The sequence below is a fragment of the Gnatocerus cornutus genome, chromosome 8, assembly GCF_029298725.1.
Source record: "Gnatocerus cornutus isolate USDA-ARS CGAHR chromosome 8, icGnaCorn1.1, whole genome shotgun sequence".
Lineage (NCBI taxonomy): Eukaryota > Metazoa > Arthropoda > Insecta > Coleoptera > Tenebrionidae > Gnatocerus > Gnatocerus cornutus.
The window spans coordinates 15,263,239-15,285,377 of record NC_142240.1 but is presented as its reverse complement, the minus strand read 5'-3'; the positions used below and the strand labels follow the sequence as shown (position 1 = coordinate 15,285,377).

General features: G+C 35.8%; 1 protein-coding gene across 2 annotated transcripts; it reads left to right on the top strand.

The window, feature by feature from the left end:
• Nucleotides 1–3,399: 3,399 nt before the first annotated feature.
• Mip (Myoinhibiting peptide precursor) lies at nucleotides 3,400–21,885 on the top strand. 2 transcript variants are annotated; one of them, XM_088043784.1, is made up of 4 exons: nucleotides 3,400–3,552; nucleotides 20,322–20,455; nucleotides 21,023–21,365; nucleotides 21,415–21,885. In XM_088043784.1, the coding sequence occupies exons 2-4, from the start codon at nucleotides 20,330–20,332 to the stop codon at nucleotides 21,498–21,500; spliced, it is 555 nt and encodes a 184-aa protein (XP_087899910.1). In that variant the 5' UTR covers nucleotides 3,400–3,552; nucleotides 20,322–20,329; the 3' UTR covers nucleotides 21,501–21,885. The 2 variants fall into 2 exon arrangements, with proteins under 2 accessions (XP_087899910.1, XP_087899909.1); XM_088043783.1 differs by having other exon boundaries at nucleotides 20,319–20,455.
• Nucleotides 21,886–22,139: the final 254 nt, after the last annotated feature.

Sequence of the window (22,139 nt, the reverse complement as noted above, 5' to 3'; positions counted from 1 at the left end):
ACAACTGTAGCAAATTTGAAAAATGTAGTTTCTAGAAAATCGCGTTTAAAGATAACTTTATATTAGTTAATAACTGTAATAGTCTATTATACTAATAGCTGTAACTTAAAAACTATTTAAAATATTTATTTGGAATTTCTATATGTTATTTTTAAAAACTATTGAAATATGCAAAAAAATCGTGTTTTTTTTTTAAATTTTACCCTGGTTGGGAATAGAAACAAACGTCATGAATACGTCATAAATAAAAAAAAATTTCTCTCCCTTGGCACATAATTTCTATTATTTTTTAGAGCAAAGAATTTTTTTTTCCCATTGATGAATGACTTTCTACCTATACTTGGCTAGAGTTCAATTGATTTTATCTGAACTATTTATACCAGACAATTTAACTAAAAAGTTATTTTGCTTCATAATAGGAACTTAATAATAGATAATTGAGCGAAAAATAAATAGTTTATAGGCGACTGAGGACTCAGAATCTTTCATGTAGCACAATTATCACGAAAGTCCTTAAAATTATAATTTATTGAACTTATAAAACTAACTCCACGCATTGTAAAAGTCCAAAACGGAATTTAAGGAGTTTGATATTCGGCGGTGTGTAAACTATCTTCAGATATCTTTATTTATGCTTCTATTCTTGGTCGATACACGTCAAATTTATTGCTGTTGATAAAGAAAAAATATTCTTCTCGCGCGAAGTTTTACGTGAAATTCTCCAACTAGGTAAATAACAGCGAAATCAAATTTCCCAGCTTTTGATACAATATGCAATAAGTTCGGAAATAGTTTTCATAAATAATGACTTTCTAACTACATAATTCACCTCCACTGCGATTACTTATAGTTTTAGAGAGGTTTAAAGCGATTAAAAATCCATTACATTTTTAGTTTCAAAAATAAGCGGAAATTGATTTTCGCACAAATTCCCAAACGTGACTCGGCGTATTTAGTTGCGATAATAATAAAATGATCTTATTATATTTTTTATCAATCTAATTGTAAGTGATGTGATAAAAGCTAAGTTCTAATTGTCTCAAATACAAATAAACATGAGATTTTTTCCTGTCGTCAAATTGAATTCTAGACGCATCAATTTTTGATGACATTCAGCCAAACTCGGACCTCTTCCGACTTTCGTATTATTCATAAATATTTATCCAAACCCGGCTTAACACTAAACTTCATCCTCGTCTTTGCACTTGCAGTTCTCGCTCTAAATCTCCCAATTTACATAAACTTCCAAACTAGATAACACCACGAAAACAAATCCCTTTCTACGAATTCCATTTTCGCCCCGTTGGAAGTTTTTACCTGTGCAACACTAATTGCAAATTTATTCATTTCAAAAAGCTCCCGATTTTTCAATTAACTCCTCGGTTATAGTCGTGGTCGAGCGGTTATTACTCCACGAAACAGCGAGTTTTAATCAAGTGCAGACTTGGCCACGTCAAGAGTAACGATCATTTATTAACGCGTTGGGATACATCCGCAAAATGACAGCGGTTAAACCGGCGGTTAACACGCTCCAGATTTATAAATCGATCGTGATGTTACTCGTTTAATTCGTTTTGGGCCCATCGCGAACAATTACGAAACAAATTATGAAAATTTCGTAGGATAAATCGAATTCGCATAACGTTGTTATTGTTAACAAAAAATTAAAAAGTTTTCACAATAACATCATTTCTTTTGGCAGCGTTCGCGAAATTGGTTCGATTGTTCAAAGCGGACTAGTTTAATAACGAATTCTGGAATTTCAAACAGGGAAAGAATGGAGAAAATGTTCGATTACTAGTTTCGATTTGTGGTTACGACTTGTTTTATGGCTGTTAAGTGGATTTCAAGTGTCACGGGCCAGGATAAAGTTGAATTAAATGACGGGATAGAAAGGACAACTGAAATTAGAAATTTAACTTAGTTTTCAGTTTAAATCCTAAAAAAAGACAAGCTCTTGTTGGATACAAAGTGTTTCGTCTCGCTTAAAAATTTCTTGATAAATGATACTAAAAGGGGAAAGAGAAATGATCCAAAAAGATAACGGAAACACAGTATGAAAAACATTTCGCTCAAGCAATTTAAACCTGATGGTTCCCTCTACCATGAATCATTTATCCATATCCAGTTTTTATCTTTCGAAAATTTAAAGGTTACGTGTCGTATCCGCAACATCTGTACTCCATTAAACTTTTAACTCTAATTTAGGCAATTCTGTAGTGGAGAGTAGAACTGGTGTGGAAACTCAACTCGCAAAAAGAAGAATTAGGAGAAAATTTAAGGAACTATTAAATAGTAAATTGGAAACAGTTTGAGGGAATATAAAGCATGATGAACACGAACATCAAATAATTGCGAACGAAGCTACAACAATGTTAAATCCGTTTCAAAGAGCGAAAATTGAAGTAAATATCAATGAAGAGCAAATATGTTGGCGTACAACCTGCATCAAACGTGAAATGCAAAAAACTAGGAAATTTCATATGTTGATGAGTCCCTGTGTTGAAAAAATACGTTGTAAATAATAACCGAGATTTATGGATTTTGTTAATTTTCTCATTCTCTTCGCCCACATGCAAATTCGGCGTTAAAAATGTGGAAAAAAAATATGAAAACGAAATACCACTAGAACTTTTAAATTTATATTTTTCAACGCCAGGTATTTTGTTTTCTCGCTCAGAATTTTTTATAACCAACGGATAAATTGCTTTACAAGACAATCACAGTGCGCGTTTTCATCGAATGTTGTTTGAAGCTTCATTCTTTTAAATCATGAAATGCTCCAAGTTAATGGCTCGTTTCAGAGGATTTCCTGTAAGTTTCAAATAATTCTTTCACGATTTATTTTGCTCTTTTCGTAGTGTAAACGGTCCGAAACGTGTGGTTCAAATCTAAATTAATCTGTAAGTGCACCTTTAATGTTTTCGTGAATCTAACTCTTGATGTGAACGCAAACACTAAAATTTACCTCTATTTTCCGGAATAATTACCTTACTACTGAAACAATATTTATTTAAACAAACACCAAAACTAAACACTTAAGCCAACTACAAACAACAGAATTTGTGGCCGAGTAAGTTAATTGGAAACTAATTTTTAGTACGAAACTAGTATTTCCCCCATTTCAAATTAATTGGTCAAAATGGTGGAGGCGCCGGGTGATTTCATAAAATCTTTCATTCTGAATTTTTCTACTTACGTGGAAAGTTAGATAATAGATAATTTGCTCTTCTTCCCAATTATCTCCACGTTTGTCCCCACAAAAACCATCGTGTGGGTGTCATCCACCGGCGCCCGTCTTCTTTGGGCACCAGCACCTCACCCACGCAATGTATCCCATCATCATCAGCAAACGCCCTCCCGAAGACGTCTTTCGTGGCGGGGACGTTCCTATAAAACCGTGGACCTGACGCGCACAGTCGCAATCCTAACATAGGGTGCTGCCGGTCGACACCCCAGTAACGTCCCCGTAAGCGCGCTCCAGACAACTTCTCCAACGGTTCGGACGGTGCACGCGTCCAGGTGTACGCCGACTTCCCAAACTCTTCCTAGGTGAGTTAATCTTTTGGGGACGAAAAAAATAAAGAGAATTGTTTGAAAGTTTTAGATTTTGAATGTAATATGTAAATTAGTTTTATTTTGTAGGACTTTCTGATTAATTAATTTTTGATGGGGAGGTGAAAAATTAATTATTGATAGGCTCTGTTTAGTTCCAATATCGTTTTATTGATCTGGTAATGAAATAAGTGACATTAAGAGTCGGGCTATCGTTTGAACTTTTACGACAACGTAAACTAAACCACATTTAAATAATTACATAGCTATTGATTTATTTGACGATGATGATGGATAAATGCACAGCTAAGAATTTCCACCGAATATAAATTTTGAAGTAAAATAAGTTAGAGAGAAATGACTGAAGAAAAAATTTAGATGAATCCCACTGATGGAAAAATAAAAAAACAACTCAAATGTTAAATTGTAAGCCGATTTTTATCATCTAATTTGTTGTTTTTAATAAAACGCTCATAAAAACATTTTTCTTGCAAATAATATTACTAATTCTGCGTATAAATAATGGAAAGATTTGATTACTCCGTTTCACTCTCATAGGTCATTCGAACTTATGTCAATTCGGCTATTATTACACTTTTATCTCGTAATTATATCTTCGAACGATGATTACACTTTCCATTACAATTTCCAAATAAAAGAAAACAAGACTGTCGGAACAGTAAACGTTTTCTCTCATCTCAAAAATTTTCGTAATTCGTGTAGGTCAACTGCTCGCTCGTAATTTTTTATGTATCCCTCTTCAACGTGCGGGTAGTTTGTATAGTGATAAGAGCAGCTCTTCGTAAAATTTCCCTAACTCAACATCCCTTACAAAAACTAAAGTAATAACCTCCACACTTGTCTGTTCCAAATTAAATTCTGGACTTCGTAATGAGCTTACCCGTGGAAACAAAACCGGAAGTACGTCATAACTAAGTTGAATAGAAAGTTTTTTCTTAAAATAGATCCGACTTGCTATGTTTAGCTCGTAAATCAACCATCAATAAATCGCTGACGGGAATTCGAGGTATTTGTGCAACAATCTGTCGGCAAGTTTGACATAGTCTTGGACAAAGTGTTATTTTATAGGCGGAGGGTTGTTGAGGCGATTTTTTATCACTTCGTTGGAAGGTGTAATCTACTTCCACGCAAACATGATTAGAATTTGACATGTGGCGAATTGAATTTATAAAGAGGATATTAACGGGCCATATATTCATTAAAATATAGTTAGATTGTGCAAATATTTTTATACACGGCCACTTATCTCTACAACAAGGAATTATTATAATAAACTGATATTTACTATCGGGGAGATAATAATAATCGTTAATAAAGAGACGGTTTTGGGGGAGGATAATTGAACCAAATATTTCTGATTTATAGTGTTTTTTGTCCACAAAAATAAACTGAATTGAGGTGAGAGATTTATAAATCCAATCATTGCGTAATAAATTTAATAACCCAAAACTTCCGTGTTCGATTTTATTTTAGCCAAACACAAACTGTTTACTCAAAGTTAATTTTGTTTAAATTAGTTAATTCGCATGATGATTTTGCTCATTTATGAATTGAAATACTAACAAACAGAAAATTTAATATAATTTACCGGTGCGGCGCCTCCACCATTTGCAACATTTCAAACAGACACCGCTTATCAATTGAACTTTACACTGTCACAGATAGCTCTCCATATTTTTGATATCATCGTATTATTGAAGTTTTCTATTTTGACCATGCTAAAAATACGCCAAAGCCCGAATAATCAATTTTTAATTGAATCAAGAGACGTGGCATGTTTTTCTCTTTGATGAACCGAAGTCAATTACTGGTACAATTAAGTAATCGAGAATTTTCAGTGGAATCGCTTTAGCATAATTAAAACAGGGTTGTGGTAATGGAGGTCGTGTTTTTTTCAAACGACAATTATAAACCCTTTTCATTCGAACTCTGTCAGTCCAATAGCAACATTTTAATTATCGTAAAAACGTGATTTAGATGTACAAACTCTGCAGAAAGCGAAAGCTAGAAATTCCAAAATCCCGCGTTTACAATACGCTGAATTTAATTAATGATGAAGTGAAGTGTGAAGCAACAATTGACGAACGGACGAGCAAAGAACGGGCTAAATTGTTTGTGCCCAAATGCCCGAAATGTCATGGTTGTAATGCGAGATAACGCCCAAATGCAATTTCCTATTCAATTACCGTGGTATGTCTACAAAGCAATAGTTTCATGGAGTGAAAGATTTTTTATTGCTTGCACTTTTGTTACTGCAAATTAGTCGCTATCGATTTTCCATTAATTTGGGCTCAACAGCCGTTTTGGGGTCAGCATGTTTCGATAAACAGCATAATTGCAAGATCTTGTTTATCTTGTACCACCAACTTTGCGGCTTAATTGATAACCCACAATCGCTTTATTTCCGTGCTTTTACATAAATTTAGACAACGTCACGTATACCTAAATATTTATTGCCAATATTAAATCCATTAATATCGAGCAGTTTTTCATACACTTGTTGAAAATGGAAAAATTTACTTAAACTTGTCGCAATAAATCAGAGTTTGATAAAAAACCCGCAGGACTAATATTTTCGTGATCTTGAATAAATCTGCTATTTTTATCTCTTTTACGGGATTAACGTTGAGTGGCTCGAGCTCAAACCCAATCCGCGCGGAATCAATGCAAATTGGTTTAATTTCACCGACATCTACCTGAATCGTTTTTATTTAAACGCCGGCAATTATCTAATTCGAGGATCTTTAACGATATTAAAACTTTCTTTTTCCATTCACGTTGTTCCCATCTCTTCCATTAACTTCATCCGATGGATCGGGCACGATTTCGAGTTTATCTGCCTCCTTTGAAGCCTTTCGCAACATTTAACAGATTTTTTCTTGAATGGAATAAACAGCAGAATTTTGGAGCAAAAAATTTGCACGCACGCAAATTCACGTTTTTGTCTGTTTGTTATTAAATTTCGCGCTTCCACCTGCTGGACAAAGAGAGATTTCACACCACCAATTATTCGTTCCATAATAATTCTTCAAATGAAACGAACCATCCCTTGTTCTTTCTCCGTTGTCATTCAATTTCCTCTCTGGTTTATTAGCCATGTTTGATGTACAGATTAGAGGCCAGCAAGTTTTTCACTTAGTTCCGACTCAAGTCTTGTAATTACGTTAAGTGGTCAACTCTAGGGGCGTGAAGCGTGAAGTGAAAATTGGCGCTCCTGAAAAATACGGCACGGCTAATCCTGAAAGCTGTCCCGTTTCGTTTTAATGCGGGCCAAGCAGAGCATGATGTGGCTTATTTGTCGCTCTTTTTTGATATTCCGGACTCGAATTCCATTTTTTCAACTGTGTGGAATTAATATGAATGAGATCGCCGCGAGAGGAACTCTAATTAGGGTTGAGATTTTCTGACAATTTAGTGGAGGGTCAGTGGTTTTTTTGGTGTTGCTAACAGCGGACTTTACCAAATTGGATTCTTGTGTTGAGAGCTTAGAGAACACTATTTACAGAGATCGAGGGACTTAATCTGTAATTATTCCCATATGGATAATGGCGCCGGCTGGTCTGTTACTAAAGCAACAATCCCGAGTTGACGCTATAATTTGGGATTTTCTTCATTTAGTCGCAAGTGAGATAAATCGCCCGGAAAATTACGTAATGCAACTGAAATGTGAAGTTGAATTTAATAAGGAAATGAAATATAAAGCAAAATATGTGGAATTTAATTTCGGTTGTAATTGCTAGTGCAAAACAAACAAAATCCGCTCGGGATTATTGACCGACAGTTCAACTTCCATTTTGATATATTAAATTTTTCCCATTCTTCGAATCGAAACACGCTCGTTTATGCGAACACCATTAAGCTAAACTAAATTAAAAAAAAACATTTCCCGACACAACGAACAAACTTGCTCGTTTGAACGAATGACAGAAAAAACCGCGTTCTTATCACAAGAAGAGCGTTGATGAAATCACTAGTGAAAGAACGAATTTTTGGAGTTTTTCAGAATTGTCCCAACTTTATTCGAACTTGAATGTCGCCGTAATTTCGAACTTTTGAGAAATTCGTTTAATAGAAACGCAACAGTGGGAGTGGAAAGTGAAGCCTGATATCCCCCCATTATCCTTGACCTTCGGAGGTTCATTAAGCTAGGATACATATTTTCTGTTTTGATTGCACCCTGGAAAATGGGGGTGCACTGTGGGGGATAAGCGAGCTCCCCAGGCTTTCAGAGAGAGAACATCTGCAACAATGACAGTGCAAAAAAATAAATCTGGTTGTAACTGTTAAATAAAAATTCAGTTTTATGGAATAAAAACTTTTGATGGACGTCTCTGTATCATTAGTCCCAACTTTAGAATTCAGCTTCTCATAAAGTAGCGTTGTTTTCAGTAAACTTTGATAGCGCGCGCCTTTGGCAACAATGAGAAGTGTAACGTTCAGTATAAATAGCAAGACATTTTGTAAGAAAGCTTTTAAAGCAGTTACGCTCTAATTTGCGCCGCCCCTCCCCTGTTGATAAATTTCTTTCTTGCGGGAAGCTGCCGCTTGTAACATCATATCTGTGGCTAATAATCTCCTCTTAAAAATTATGCACGACGCAATGTAAAAACTGCCATAAATAATTCAAACTGGAGAGCTTTTAATAAGTTTTAGCCAACAGGAACTGAATCGGGGAGAACTCGAGAAAATGGGTGGAATTTAAATCGCGTACATTGAAAACTATCGCACTCAAACGAACAACTTCACCAAGAATTCAAATTGCTGGAATAATAAACAAAGTTGATTGCGTTAGTGCGGAAAGAACAACGAAAGAAAAAGTTCGAAGTTTCCTAAGAGACGGCGATGTCAAGTTGCGCATGTAGAGCTTTCCAGTAATGAACATGAGCTGATGAAAGGCTCAAAGAAGCTTTGGAGAATTTCTAATTTGTTCATCATATTGATGTCGATTATTTCACGATGAATAGGCGCACGTAATTACAGCGATTTTGTGAGTTTTCCAGGTGCTTTGATGACTTACACCAACACATTTACTGATTGTTTATTTATTTTTCACTAGGGAGCTTTTCACTTTGTTTAAATTATCAAGCTCATTTGCAGCGCACACATAAATTCGGAGCTTTTCAGAAAGTTTAAGGGTTTCGGTATTAAGAAACTTTTCAAGCCATTAAGCTGCTTGCGGACTTAATATTTAAACATTTGATTGCTTTGATCGAGCGTTCCTTGGGAGGATTTTAAAGAAAAAACAATTATGACTAAACTCATATTTGTACAATCTCGGGAGAAAACACATTTTCTAGATCGCCGGAAAATTTCCCAGTCAAATATTAGTGTACGAGGCAATCATTCAAATTGATTCCGATACATAAAAGAGAAAATATTGACTCGTCGTGTGTCGGACAAATTGCTTGCTAAACTCCATCAGCATGAGTTGTTTAGTTAGGGGTGCTTTGTACAAACATCTTTTCCTCAATGGGACCACTCTAACTTTTAATTGACGCCAAATGTCCGGTTTTAAGAAGCTTTTGCAAAAATTCCAAATGGAGGATTTTAATGACTCACTCTACTTAATAACTCCATTATTAGTGGAGGGTTTTGATGAAGATTCGTTGTTAAAAAGACATCGCATGTTTATAAGAGAGATTAAAATGCTGCTTCTCGATGAACAAAGCCACATGGAACCCCAGCTTTTACAAAAATTGAAGAGCCGGAGTCCTTTGCATAACTAGGGCGAATATTGACGTGTGTCAATATACCCGCAGATTTTATTATAAATTCATGCTTCATATGTCCAGTTCCCACAGCGAATTCGATCGGTGTACTGCTAACCTTTAACATCGTGAATTGGTAATTGACGGTAGAAAGGTTAAGAGTTGATTGTCTCTATCAAGCGGTTTGCGTCACAAATTTTTAAAATCCTTCACTTCGGCCACTTCTAATCGATAATGTTGCTGTTAAATCCTTAGGATTTATTTAAATAATCCAAATCTAAAATTGCTGCGCTGTTCCGACATCGTAATCCCTCGCGACCGTACAATTAAGTCTTGTTTATGTTAAAAATTCCAAAGTTGGTGTTGAGTCAACTCGATTGTAAATAAGTGTTCGTTTCCCCTTCGAGAGCCGACATTTAATTGGACTTAACTTGATTTGGAGTGGTCTTTACTCGATTATCGGAATATAGCAACAGGTGCTTTTGTGATGGTTCTTTTTATCTCCTTTTTGGGCCGGTCGAATTTTGAAGAGGATTGACACAAACTTTTGATGGTATATATATATTCTTTAATTCTACAGACTAACTTCGTGATCGACTAACTACTAACTACTGACTACTGAATATCGAATATGGAATATGGAATGCTGAATACTGAATACTGAATACTGAATGATACTGAATTTTGAATACTGTTGGGGATACAATTATATAGGTTCTGTTATCACTTAGACCCATGGACCTTCGTCATGCAAAGCATACATAATTAGCCATAATGATCAGTGATGGGTCCATGAATCATCGGTGGGATCATAACACTCCTCCCTCCTAAGTTTTTTGATATATGTGTGAATACAAATATATCAAAAAGTAAAAAAAACAATAAAGATAACATGGAGATATAAAAAAGGGAGAACTACTTAATAAATGCTTCTGAAATTTACATTATGAGTTTCGTTACTAGTTTGTTGAGGTATTTCAATCGAAAATTCATTTTGTGGAACAGTCTGCTGCACAGTTTGGGTATTCTGCAAACTTGACACTTCACTTTTGCGTTTTGAACACTTCGGCACCAATTTGTTTCTGTAGATGAAAGTGATCATGGCACCAAAGATTACGAAAATGAGCGACGAAAATATTATCACGGAGTGGTCGACGTAAGTTCTTAGGATAGGTTTGTTGATTTGGTCCTGTAGTACATCTGAAAACATCTGGAGTTGATGTTTGGCATCATGGAGTTGGTCTAAATCGACGGTTCGGAACATCACGGGTTTGGTTTCCATTCTGCTTAACTCCTTGATTTTCCCTGGGTATTTGACATTTCTCGTTATGTCGAAATTAGGGATGTAGTGATGAACGATGACGGTTTGGTTATAACTTGGTTTAAGGGATGAAGACATAGTGCGACCTACACGACCTGTGCTTAATCGAATTATTCCGACGTTTTCTATGGTTTTGTCCGTAGAGTCCTGTTTATCGAATTTGCAGTTGATGGTGAGGCTCGTTGGCTTCGAAACAATGTACAACCATTCGTTGGGTCCAATTTTGTGATAAACTTCGAATTGTGCTTTAATTACGTTGAGATGACAATTTGTTGGTACTTCATTCGAATGTTCTACTTTAGGTGTAACTTCACAACTTGGATTTGAGGTGGTGGCGTATGTCATAACATCAGAACATAGTGTTATCCTTTCTTCCAGTGGTTGGCAGTTGGAAAGATCTTTCAATCCAGCGAATTCGTCTTTATCTATGCTGATAGTCAAGTAAGGATAGGAAGGCGTTATAAAGGAATATATGTTAGAGTTGTAATGTTGAATAGGTAGAGGGATGACTTTAAAAAGATTATAATTTTTATGATCAACTAATGGAATTTTGAGAGAAAAGATTAATAATTCGTTGTTATAAATTGCATTAAGTTTACACAGTGAATATAGTTTGTAGATATCACTATAGTCATTCAAAGTGACTGGAAAAATAAAATCTGTACTAATTTTTATAGTTGAAAGTTCTGACCATAGGTCTTGAGGATTGATTACCTTTGGGTATATGATGTTTAGTTTAGCAAACATTATTGACGTTATGAGGGAATCGTACTCATTAGTAAGTTCTACTATGATTTCGTTTAAGAGATCGAAATGTTTTGTGATAGAGTCTAGTTGTTTTGTAAAACAATAACATCGTGAAGATTAATATTATCTGCATTTAATACATTTAGATCGTATTTTTCATTTAGAATTTCGTAATTTTTGTTGTCTGGATGTAGATCTTTGGCTATAAATAAGACATTAGGACTTACGTTAAAGATATTTTCTTTTATTGAGGAAAATTCAATTGTTTTGTCGTTTTTGTAGTGATATTCGAGAAATTTCGAATACTGTCTGTCGTCAGTGGTTATGGGTAAAACTGGATTTCGTGACAGTGCGTCAGCATTTGCGTTTAGACGACCAGGCTTGTACACAATTTCATAATCAAATTCACTGAGTTTTAATTTCCATCTTAAAAGTCTAGATGATTGATCTGAACAATTGAATAACCATTGGAGAGGACGGTGGTCTGTGATTATTCTGAATTTTTGACCATATAAGTACGGACGATATCGCTTGACAGCAAATAAAATAGCGAGAAGTTCTTTTTCAGTTGTTGAATAGTTGATTTCTGATTGATTCAATGTGCGTGAAGCATAAGAGATAGCTAAGTCTTTGCCTATTTCGCCTTGGGATAAAATAGCACCAATTGCAAAATTTGAACTATCGGTTGTTACGATGAAAGTTTTCTCAAAGTCTGGATACTGAAGTATGGGTTCTGTTGTTAGTATTTGTTTCAATTGATCGAATGATTTTTGTTGTTCTTCTTTCCATTCAAATGGATGATTTTTCTTTAAAAGGTTTGTGAGTGGTTTAGCAATTTTTGCGAAATTTTTAATAAATTTCCGATAATAACCTGCTAGGCCCAGAAATTGTTTAACATTTTGAACTTTGGTCGGAATGGGAAATTTAGTAACAGCTTGAATTTTCATAGGGTCAGGTTTCACACCTTCTGCAGATATAACATGTCCTAGATATGTTATTTCTTTTTTCATGAACTCGCATTTGTCGGGTTGAAGCTTTAAATTATTTTCGCGAAGTCTCTTGAATATAGCCTTTAGTTTTTGTTCGTGCTGTTCAATTGATGAAGCATAAATGACAATATCATCAAGGTACACAAAACACTGTGAGCCTTGTAATCCGGTTAAAACTGTATTCATCATTCTTTGGAATGTTGATGGAGCATTTTTCAAACCGAATGGCATACGAGTGAATTGATAATGTCCAGTGTGTGTCGAGAATGCTGTCTTATAAGCATCGTTTTCATCCATTTTGATCTGATGAAACCCATTAGCTAAATCAAGAGTTGAAAAATAACATGAATGACCTAATTGATCCAAAATTTCTTCGATGTTAGGAATTGGAAATGAATCACCGACTGTAACTGAATTTAATTTGCGATAATCCACAACAATGCGCCACTTTGGTTTACCAGAGCTATCTACCTTTTTGGGGACGATCCATAGTGGTGCGTTGAATGGTGAAGTTGAGGGTTCTATAATCTTTTGATCGAGCATTTTATCAATTTGGTTAGATAATTCTACTTGATGTACTTTTGGAAAGCGATAGATTTTTGAACTGATTGGTTCTGAATTTGTTGTAATGATTTTATGACGAATTGCATCTGTGTGCGTTAAATGATCTCCTGGTAGTTGAAAAATATCGTTATAGTTGTGACAGATTTTAATTACAGATTGTTTTTCTTCGTCGTTTAAGTGGTCAAGTCGAAGATTGGCATCAAGAGTTTCCAATCTTGTTTTAATGTATTGTTTTTGATTCGTGATATTTGACTCGGATGTATTAAGAAAAATGTTACTTCGGTCCTCACTGAATTCTTCCAGAAGTAAATTTATATGATTTACTTTTACAAATTTGTCTGTAGTGTTAACTATTGTTGTTAAAGCTTTCTTGTCTTTGTTTACAAATAGGATAGCTTTTGCCAAAAAAACACCATCGTGAACTTTAATTTCCGGTGAGAGTCCAACATTTAAATTTCCTTCGTTAACTATATTGACTTCAATAACAGTTTCAGAACGCGGTTTTAAAATTGTTGGTACGGAAGTGTTGATCGAATTGGAACAATGCGGATACAGTTTTAGTGGGAATGGCAAAGATTTTAATTTTAATTCAGAATTACTCAAATCAATTACTGCTTCTTGTTCGGTTAGGAAATCGTTACCGATAATACCATCGTAAGGAATAGCGTTATCACCTTGGACAATTTGGAATTTGATCTTTAAATCGTGATTCTCGAAATGAGGTTCTAAGGAAACACTGCCTGCAGTTAAAATTGCATTATTAGAGTCAATACCAGTTATCATGGTGGTATCGTTAGGATTATAATTTAATGATGTTGTCTTCAACTTATCGGTTTTTATCAGAGAGACATTTGCACCAGTGTCAACAAGAAATTTGAAATTGATTATTTGTTTCTGATTGTTGAAATGAGGAAGATTTACAAATGTAAGATTTGACTTGGATAAATCAATATGATAAGAGGATTGTTTATTTAAAAATTCTCTGTCGATATTCTGCATACGAATTTGATTTGATTTTTTGAAATTATGATTTCTTGAATGCGTATCGCTTTTTAGTAATGTGGGATGTCCAACAACGCGACACTGATTGCGGACATTTTGGCGTTTAAATTTACCGAATTTGATGAAGATGATGTGGAAGGTAAATTGTGTGAACTTGATTGATTTTTGTTATTATTATATTGTCGTTTTCGACATTCTGAAATCATATGTCCTTTATGTTTGCAATAGTTGCAGAATTTTGAGTTTTGATTTGTATTTTGATTTTGGCGATTAGAGTTAGTCGTACTATGGGAATTAGAGTTAGAATTAGAGTTAGTTTGTCTTTGTGAGTTTGAATAATGGAACTTAGATTGATCACGAGAAGAGTTTCGACATTCTTGAGTTTTATGACCTTTTTTCTTACAGTAGGAACAAAATAATGTAGAAGTGTTACCGTTGCAATGTGGATTTCGGGCTAAGAGATATTTTTCTTCTGATAATGCTTCGCGTAACGCATCATTTAGTGTTTGCGGTTTTGATCTACGTAAACAATTCGAAATAGCATCATTTGAATGTAAAATAAATCGTTGAAGTGCAATTTCCATTATCATAGCTGTTCTACCTGGATTTTGGATTGCATCCTGTAAAGCTGATGTGTTTAGGGCGATAGTTTGTAGATTTTCAATACGATTAAAATAATTTTGGACTGACTCATTTTTATTTTGTTTAATTGAATTTAGTTCTTCTAAAATTTGAGATAAATCGCGACGATCACCGAATAATTGAAGTAAATAGAGATTTAATTCTTGCAAGTCTTTGAATCGTCTGTTTCTTGTTTGAGCACGAGCTGAACCTTTTAGTTTCGATTCAATGTAAGGAAGTAGTAATTGCTTCTGTTGATCATTGCATAATGACCATGCTTGTGTACAATCTTGAACAAAATCATAGAGTTTTTCTCGATTTCCATCAAAGTCGTCAGAAATGATTGCTCTTATATCAGATAGATTGAAGGTTTGGACAGAACTTTCATTTTGATTTTGATTTTGATTTTGATTTTGATTTTGATTTTGGTTTTGATTTTGATTTTGATTTTGGTTTTGGTTTTGATTTTGGTTTTGGTTTTGGTTGGATCGTGTATCGACCATCGTATAGATAAGTTAGAAATTCGTGGTCAAAAGAATAATTCCACTTACCGTGAAGATGACTCGGATCTAGAAGTTTGTTTCTTCCTTTTCTTTTTCGATCAGTAGACTTGAAATCAGGTTGCGGATTTTCAACAAAGTTGACCGTATCTTCCCTTTTTCACAAGTTTTTCTGCTCCCGGTTGGAAATCCTTAACGACTGCGCCAGTTTGTGATGGTTCTTTTTATCTCCTTTTTGGGCCGGTCGAATTTTGAAGAGGATTGACACAAACTTTTGATGGTATATATATATTCTTTAATTCTACAGACTAACTTCGTGATCGACTAACTACTAACTACTGACTACTGAATATCGAATATGGAATATGGAATGCTGAATACTGAATACTGAATACTGAATGATACTGAATTTTGAATACTGTTGGGGATACAATTATATAGGTTCTGTTATCACTTAGACCCATGGACCTTCGTCATGCAAAGCATACATAATTAGCCATAATGATCAGTGATGGGTCCATGAATCATCGGTGGGATCATAACACTTTTAATTTGAGTGTTTACAGGAGAGTTCCTTGAAAAATCCAGTGGATTATCAAAAGGATTTTCTGTGGGAGATACCTTTTGGGGAATTGACTCAAGTCGGAGAGACTGTGAATGGTTTTATCATCAATTTGTTTGGGTTTTCCCGTCTTTTGTACGAATGCGGCAATAAAGTAAAAAGTAAATAAAGTTGAATTCGGATTTGCTCAATTTGGCTGATGGAGAGGTAAATGACGATTGTTTAACCAAATCGATATTCCAACGTCAGCTTCTTTGGAAGTCTGGAGGCGGTCGCGACTTTTTATTGCACAAATCAATGAAACGGTTTATTAAAATAAATGAATTTTTAAGAAATCTCGAAATAATAAACTTTGGAATATTAGTTTATCTTTTTATTTCCGTTTCCTGAAATATTTTCTAACTCAAATCCCGCGGGGTTATCAAGCCCGTCCAATCAGCAGGCGGTGACAGCATGAGCGTCTATGACCTCAGAAGCGGAGACACATTCCATTATAACACCAACAAGAAAAATAGATTTCAAACACAATACAGCTAAAAGTGTAGAAAATTGATCCTTGAGAGCACTTTGTAGGTATTTGTTTATGAAGTGCCCCGGGCACCCACCAGGTGTACTAATGTGTTTTCACTCGATTGATATAAATTAAGTTGTAAATCACAACGGTGACAACTGCATCTGTGTTATCCAGTTTGCACTAATACAAGGCATAAATTCAGTGTCCCCGTTTTGGGACTGGTCGATGACGTTTTCGCTTAGAGATTACTGTTCAGACTTGGGACCCCTGAGATTAAAACTGTTTGAAAAAGCTTCTGCAGCTTAATCGAATCAAATGGAGCAAAAATTGAGTCTTGGCGCTTGGGTTTTCCTTCGGATTTACGCAGACGGAGAAAATGCTTGACACAACGATTTTAGTTGATAATAAAATATAATGAAGATAGTTGAGAGTTAATGAGAGTCGTGGTGAAAATTCAGGACTCGCTGTAACAGCCAACTCCTATCTTTGCGGAATTTTCATTTCAAATCTGGCGACCGAAACATCCCGTCTCATCACATCCTAGAATTGGTTTATAAATGTATAATCGTAAATTATTCCGTTTCAGGATCACCAAGCGAGCAATTAACCGAAATTACCTTTAAAGGAAGCGAATGACAGACGCATAATCGTTCGACAATCGTGCAAATTTACGACAAACAATCCGAACGTAATTTCTCCCATTTGTAAACCGTCGGTCTAAATAAGGTCCAAAACCGTTCCGCATCAAACAAAAATAAACACGCCTGAAGATTTCTCGTTAATTAATAGCCGACGCGAAAGTAATTTATTTTTTCTCTTCGTGCAGTCATAATTAATCAGCAAAAAATACAAATTAAAAACGAGGCGGATGGAAGAAAATACAAATATTGCCGGAAATAGATCCGGGAATAGTGCTCGCAGCCCGGATAAATCTCAACAAAGTAAATAAGAGGCTGATGTTGATATTAATGAGGCATCGAGAGAGTTTTTACGGTTTCGGGCAACTTTATCGTGCGGGAATTCAAACCGCTTGAGAAATAACAAAGAATTAATGAGAGGACGACAAAAATTAAATTTGTCTCGGAGAGACTGTGTTTTAATTAAGACACTATCAAGAGATTACATTAAATAACAATTGTAACTTTTTTAATTAAATTAGCCCCGGAGGACTGCTTATTTAAAGAAAAATGCTTTCAGCTCAGTTTCTCTCATTGAAATTAGTAGTAATTTCAGTGGTCTTCGGGCGCCTCCACCATTTTCAAAAAATTAATGAAAGTGCTATATCCCTCAAAACGAGACAATTTATCGGTGAAAGTTCGCAGGTAATTTTCAACCATCGAAACAAATCTTGTTAATTCGGGCGTTTAATTCATTGTGTTAATGAAAACGCGGTTGGTTTGGGCGCGCCAGCGTGGAAACGGGCCAAAGCGAAAGCAGATGTCTACAATTGCACAATAAATAGCAGCTCAACTTTTCCCGGCTGTTAATTTGCGACTGTGGATTTACAATCGTATGGGAATAGTAATTAAAAGGAACCCCGCGGAAAAAGAAGAAAAACAAATTTCCATGCATTTTCATCCACTTGAAAGTGATCAGTTGAGTCATTTACCAGCGGTTTTATAAGATTTATGTGCAGGTTCGGTGTACGACAGATCTCTCCTAATTTCAATTTGCTCAAAGTAATTAGGTCGAGAGAAGTGGGTAAAAAAGGTGGGATGGTAATTCTCGCGATTTAAACGAAACGTGCAACTGGATGGATGTAAATGAGGTATAATTCCTGCAGCAATTTTGACGGTTTTTCTACTTTCTTTCGTTCGAATCTCAACTCGGTGTAAATGGAAATTCGACTAAATATTCATGTTTGGCATCAAAATGGGAATGAGAGAACTCTATTGTTTTACTCCCCGCTAATTTTGCCACGGGGAGTCCTTTCTACTTCGGAATTTTTAATTGAAATTTGCACGTGTGGGCTGAAGTTGGTTCAATTTGAATATGAGAAAAACCCAGCAGGATTCAAAACAGCCGACAATGTCATTACTCTCGATGAGATATCATCCCTTTCATCCGGTTGAAGATAAAACGCTTGAATAGAACCCGAACGAAGAATTTTTCATGACGTTTCGACGATTATATTGTTACATATTCATGAAGTTGGCACAGATGACACGTCGAATCGCTGTCGTTAATGGGGCAATAAAATCGAACCGTTTGGATGATTAATAAATTCGGTTATTTCGGGGTAAATGATGCGGGAAACGCTGAAATAGAGCAGATAAGAGAAGTCGGACCCTATTTTGTCTCGTCATATCCACCGTTTTTATGACTTTGTGAAACATCGATTAATTCCTTTGTAACATTTACGATCTGAATTATAGATGGTCACAACGGAATAGACAAGCTAATAAAATCGTCTTTGTACACGCAATCAATACAAACAAGACAAATAAATGGCAGATAAAAATCATAAAACCTGAACATTTCATCCGGCGCAGCCTCAGGTTTAATCAACACTCTTCAGGTTCGCTTTACAACATGTTTTATTTGTTTGTTTATAGTGCCCACATAAGAAAAAACTTGTCATAATAAAAACACTCAGAGGAATTATTTTATGTGACACGTGTATTTTTTTATAATAATTATGTTTACTATTTGTTTACTTTCAACAAAGACCTTGTTCTAGGCAATCCTCCCAAGCAACTTTTTCATACCCATAATGATAATTAAATTAATAGGCAAAAAGTGCCTCTTTCGAACGATTCAATTAAGAATAGGTAAATGTTCATTTGATTTAAAAACTGGTTTTACCTCCCCTACAGCCGCCATGACGACTTCCAACCTCTTAAACGACATCTTTCAATCATTCTCCTCTTCTTCTCCCGATAATTAATTAACTTTTACCATATTTGCAGGTTAATAGAATTCAAAACTTCCCAACACTATTAGCATTCCTGAATCACACGACGACGCGTTAATTAAAAACTTTATAATTACACGTTTTGAATTGATAATATCTTTTACACATTGCAAAAACGTATTTTTGTCGCGTAAAGTGCTGCCCGAAATTTTATTATATCTACTGTAATTAAAAAACACACGCCGTCTTGTTTGGTTTAAACAACAAGTCAGCGCTTTCCAACAGATAACACATTTTTGGAGGCTTTTCTCCATTGAAAGCAAAACAGGGAAAATAAATGACTCTGTTTTGTTTAAAAAGGGCATAAATAGATTTGAGTGGAGAAAGAATGCAATCATAAAAGGGAATTGCTGCCGAGAGGGAAATCTTTGCAACTAAGAGCTTCCTTTTAACTAAAGCACTATAAAATTGTATCGTAGTTTCTTCAACAATCGAATGATACATACGAGCAATTTTCCGCATCGACATCAACTCCTCTTGCTCAGAAAAAAAAAACAGAAAACAACATTGTATGAATTATTCACCGGAGTGAATCCGCAAAACACGAAAATGCGAATTCTAATTCAAAAATAAGGTTTACTAAAGAAGCCGGCGCGGCGGCGGCGGCGAATCGCTCAAACCAGTGTAACCGGATAATAACAATAAATATTTAAATTCCCTCAAATTTGCTCCGGAATTCAATTTTTTGCCGGATCCGTAACCGGATCAACACTAATCCAGGTCGTTGGAAGTGAAATATGTACTTAGTTATAAAAGTCGCTCTAAATTAGATCCGCACCGCCAGGAAATGAGACGCGCCGCAAAGACATTGAATTCTCGAGTTGCAACCATTTTCAAATATATAGACCCGTATTTCAGACCCCCCAATTGCAACAGATATGTTTTATGGCACTCACGAGGGAAGAAAACGCGTTGTTTTACGCCGCTTGAACAAAAGGGCGAAAAAATATCAGATTTTGGGCTTGAGCAAGTGGAGGAGTACAATTGCTCCCTCCGATACATCCTTGTTTCATCGTATTAATGACAGAAGGCGGGGAGGCAGCGCTTAGTTTTCCGCCTCTCTTGTTTTAATTAGAGTCTTAATGGTACCAATTTTGCGAATATTAAGCAAACGGACTAATTAAGTCTGTGTATGACGTGTACAAATCCGTAATCTGCATTCATTTGCATGAATCGTCGACGGGACAATCATGCGATGCTCCAATCCGGGATGTGGCACATGTAAATCCCGAATTAATTTAATTAAGCCTTAAAAACTCACACTGATCGCCTTTCGTCTTAATCTCTGTTTTTTTTTTAGCAGCAGCAATAATGCGAGATGCAGCAGCAGCATCGTCGGCCAAGATGTTGGGGGCCGTGTTGTTGGTTTGTTGGCTGCAGGTCGGTGTCGCCCTCGCGGACGAGACGCCTCTGAAATCCAGCAACGACAATCCACAGGTGAGGGCCGGCTTAAGGTCTTACGAGTCGTGCGAGGAGAAATATGAAATGGCAAAGCTGACAGTGCTAATAACGAGGGACACGGCATGAGGGAATTTTCAAGAGTTGTCCTTTGTTCTAGTTCTTATTCGGCCATAAAAAAGGATGATTTCGCCGGTTTTTATCTAAATTTCCGTAACAAACGGGGTTTATGCTTCGGGGCGTCCTTCAAAAAATTTGCGATGAGTATTGAAGGGAATATTGGAATAATAAGATCTAAAGCTGACACAAGCGGAATAAAAACAGAATCCTACTTCATACATATCTGATGGATATTCAAGTGGTTTCCTCGCCGCGAATGCTCGACGACCGAGATTTCAAAGAAATATATTCGGAAACTTAAGCGTCCGAAGTTGGTGGCGTGATTTTAATTCGTTAAGACTGTCGCTAACAGTTCGGAACGAACAATCAAAATATGGAAATCAGACGTCATCCCTTCGAACAATTATCGAAACAAACAACAACTGTAATTAAAAGCCATTTTTCATGAATAATTCGAGGCGACAGATTAATTTATCTGACTTTCAGATGGACTACGACATGTCGAAACGGGACTGGAACAAAGACCTGCATATTTGGGGTAAACGAGCTTGGAACAACCTCCACGATGGTTGGGGCCGCAAACGCAGCATCCCTTCATGGAACGACCAAGCCGACAAACGCGCTTGGTCTAACCTACATAGTGGTTGGGGCAAACGTTTCACCCCAGAGGACGAAGACACCCTCAGACAACTGGTCGCTATGATAGATCGGACTGAGCCGCAGTACGATGAGTATGAGAACGACTTGGAAGCTAACGATGACGAGAAGAGAAATTGGGGGCAGTTCCATGGCGGTTGGGGTAAAAGGAGCAGATGGGACAACTTTAGAGGTAAAGTAACAGGTTGTGTCTGAATAAGAGATGATGTGAATTTTTTCAGGGTCTTGGGGTAAGCGTGAACCGGCCTGGTCGAATTTGAAGGGAATTTGGGGGAAGAGGAACTCGCAGGATCCGATCGCTCAGTAAAGTTGAGGCGGGTAATGGAGCGGGGAAGGAAAAGTAATATGGAAGAACATGCATATCTGTGTATTTCGTGTTAGTTAGATGTAACTAGCAGTCCATATTACTTTTTACTTTGTCGGTTCGAATAATGGAGGTGAGACTGTACCAACTTTTTAGATAGAGTAGAATATCTCAACATCCAACATGTCTCGTTTACTTTAAAAATTTATTGTTCATTGGGTGATATAAGCATTACTTAATCATTGTACTGTATTATAATAATATAATGTTACTATTATTAAGATTCAAATGCGTTGAGTATTTTTGGGAACATTTGTAATTATACCGACTATTATGTAACAATACTGTAATTATTTATGTGAGAAAAATAAATCTGTATCTAAGCATTTGAACGCTTTTTAATTCAAACAGACAATAAAGGAAAGGAACATTAAATACGCAATATAAAAAGAAGCAAAAACAGTAGTAAATCTGATAATTAGTTGCATTTACATCCATATGTATAATCAGAGATAAAAAACTGTTTACATTACGTAAATCATAAAAAATTGTATAAATATCCACTTTTTAAAATTTGCGTGAACTTGTCCGTAAAATGAGCTATAAAAATTTGAGATTGCTCCGTAAATAAGCGAGATAGCG

Excerpts from the sequence above, each read along its gene's own strand:
- Mip (XM_088043784.1), top strand. The coding sequence starts at position 20,330 with ATGCGAGATGCAGCAGCAGCATCGTCGGCCAAGATGTTGGGGGCCGTG. Across the intron at positions 20,456-21,022 it reads CCAGCAACGACAATCCACAG|ATGGACTACGACATGTCGAA; the intron begins GTGAGGGCCGGC and ends TCTGACTTTCAG. Across the intron at positions 21,366-21,414 it reads CAGATGGGACAACTTTAGAG|GGTCTTGGGGTAAGCGTGAA; the intron begins GTAAAGTAACAG and ends GAATTTTTTCAG.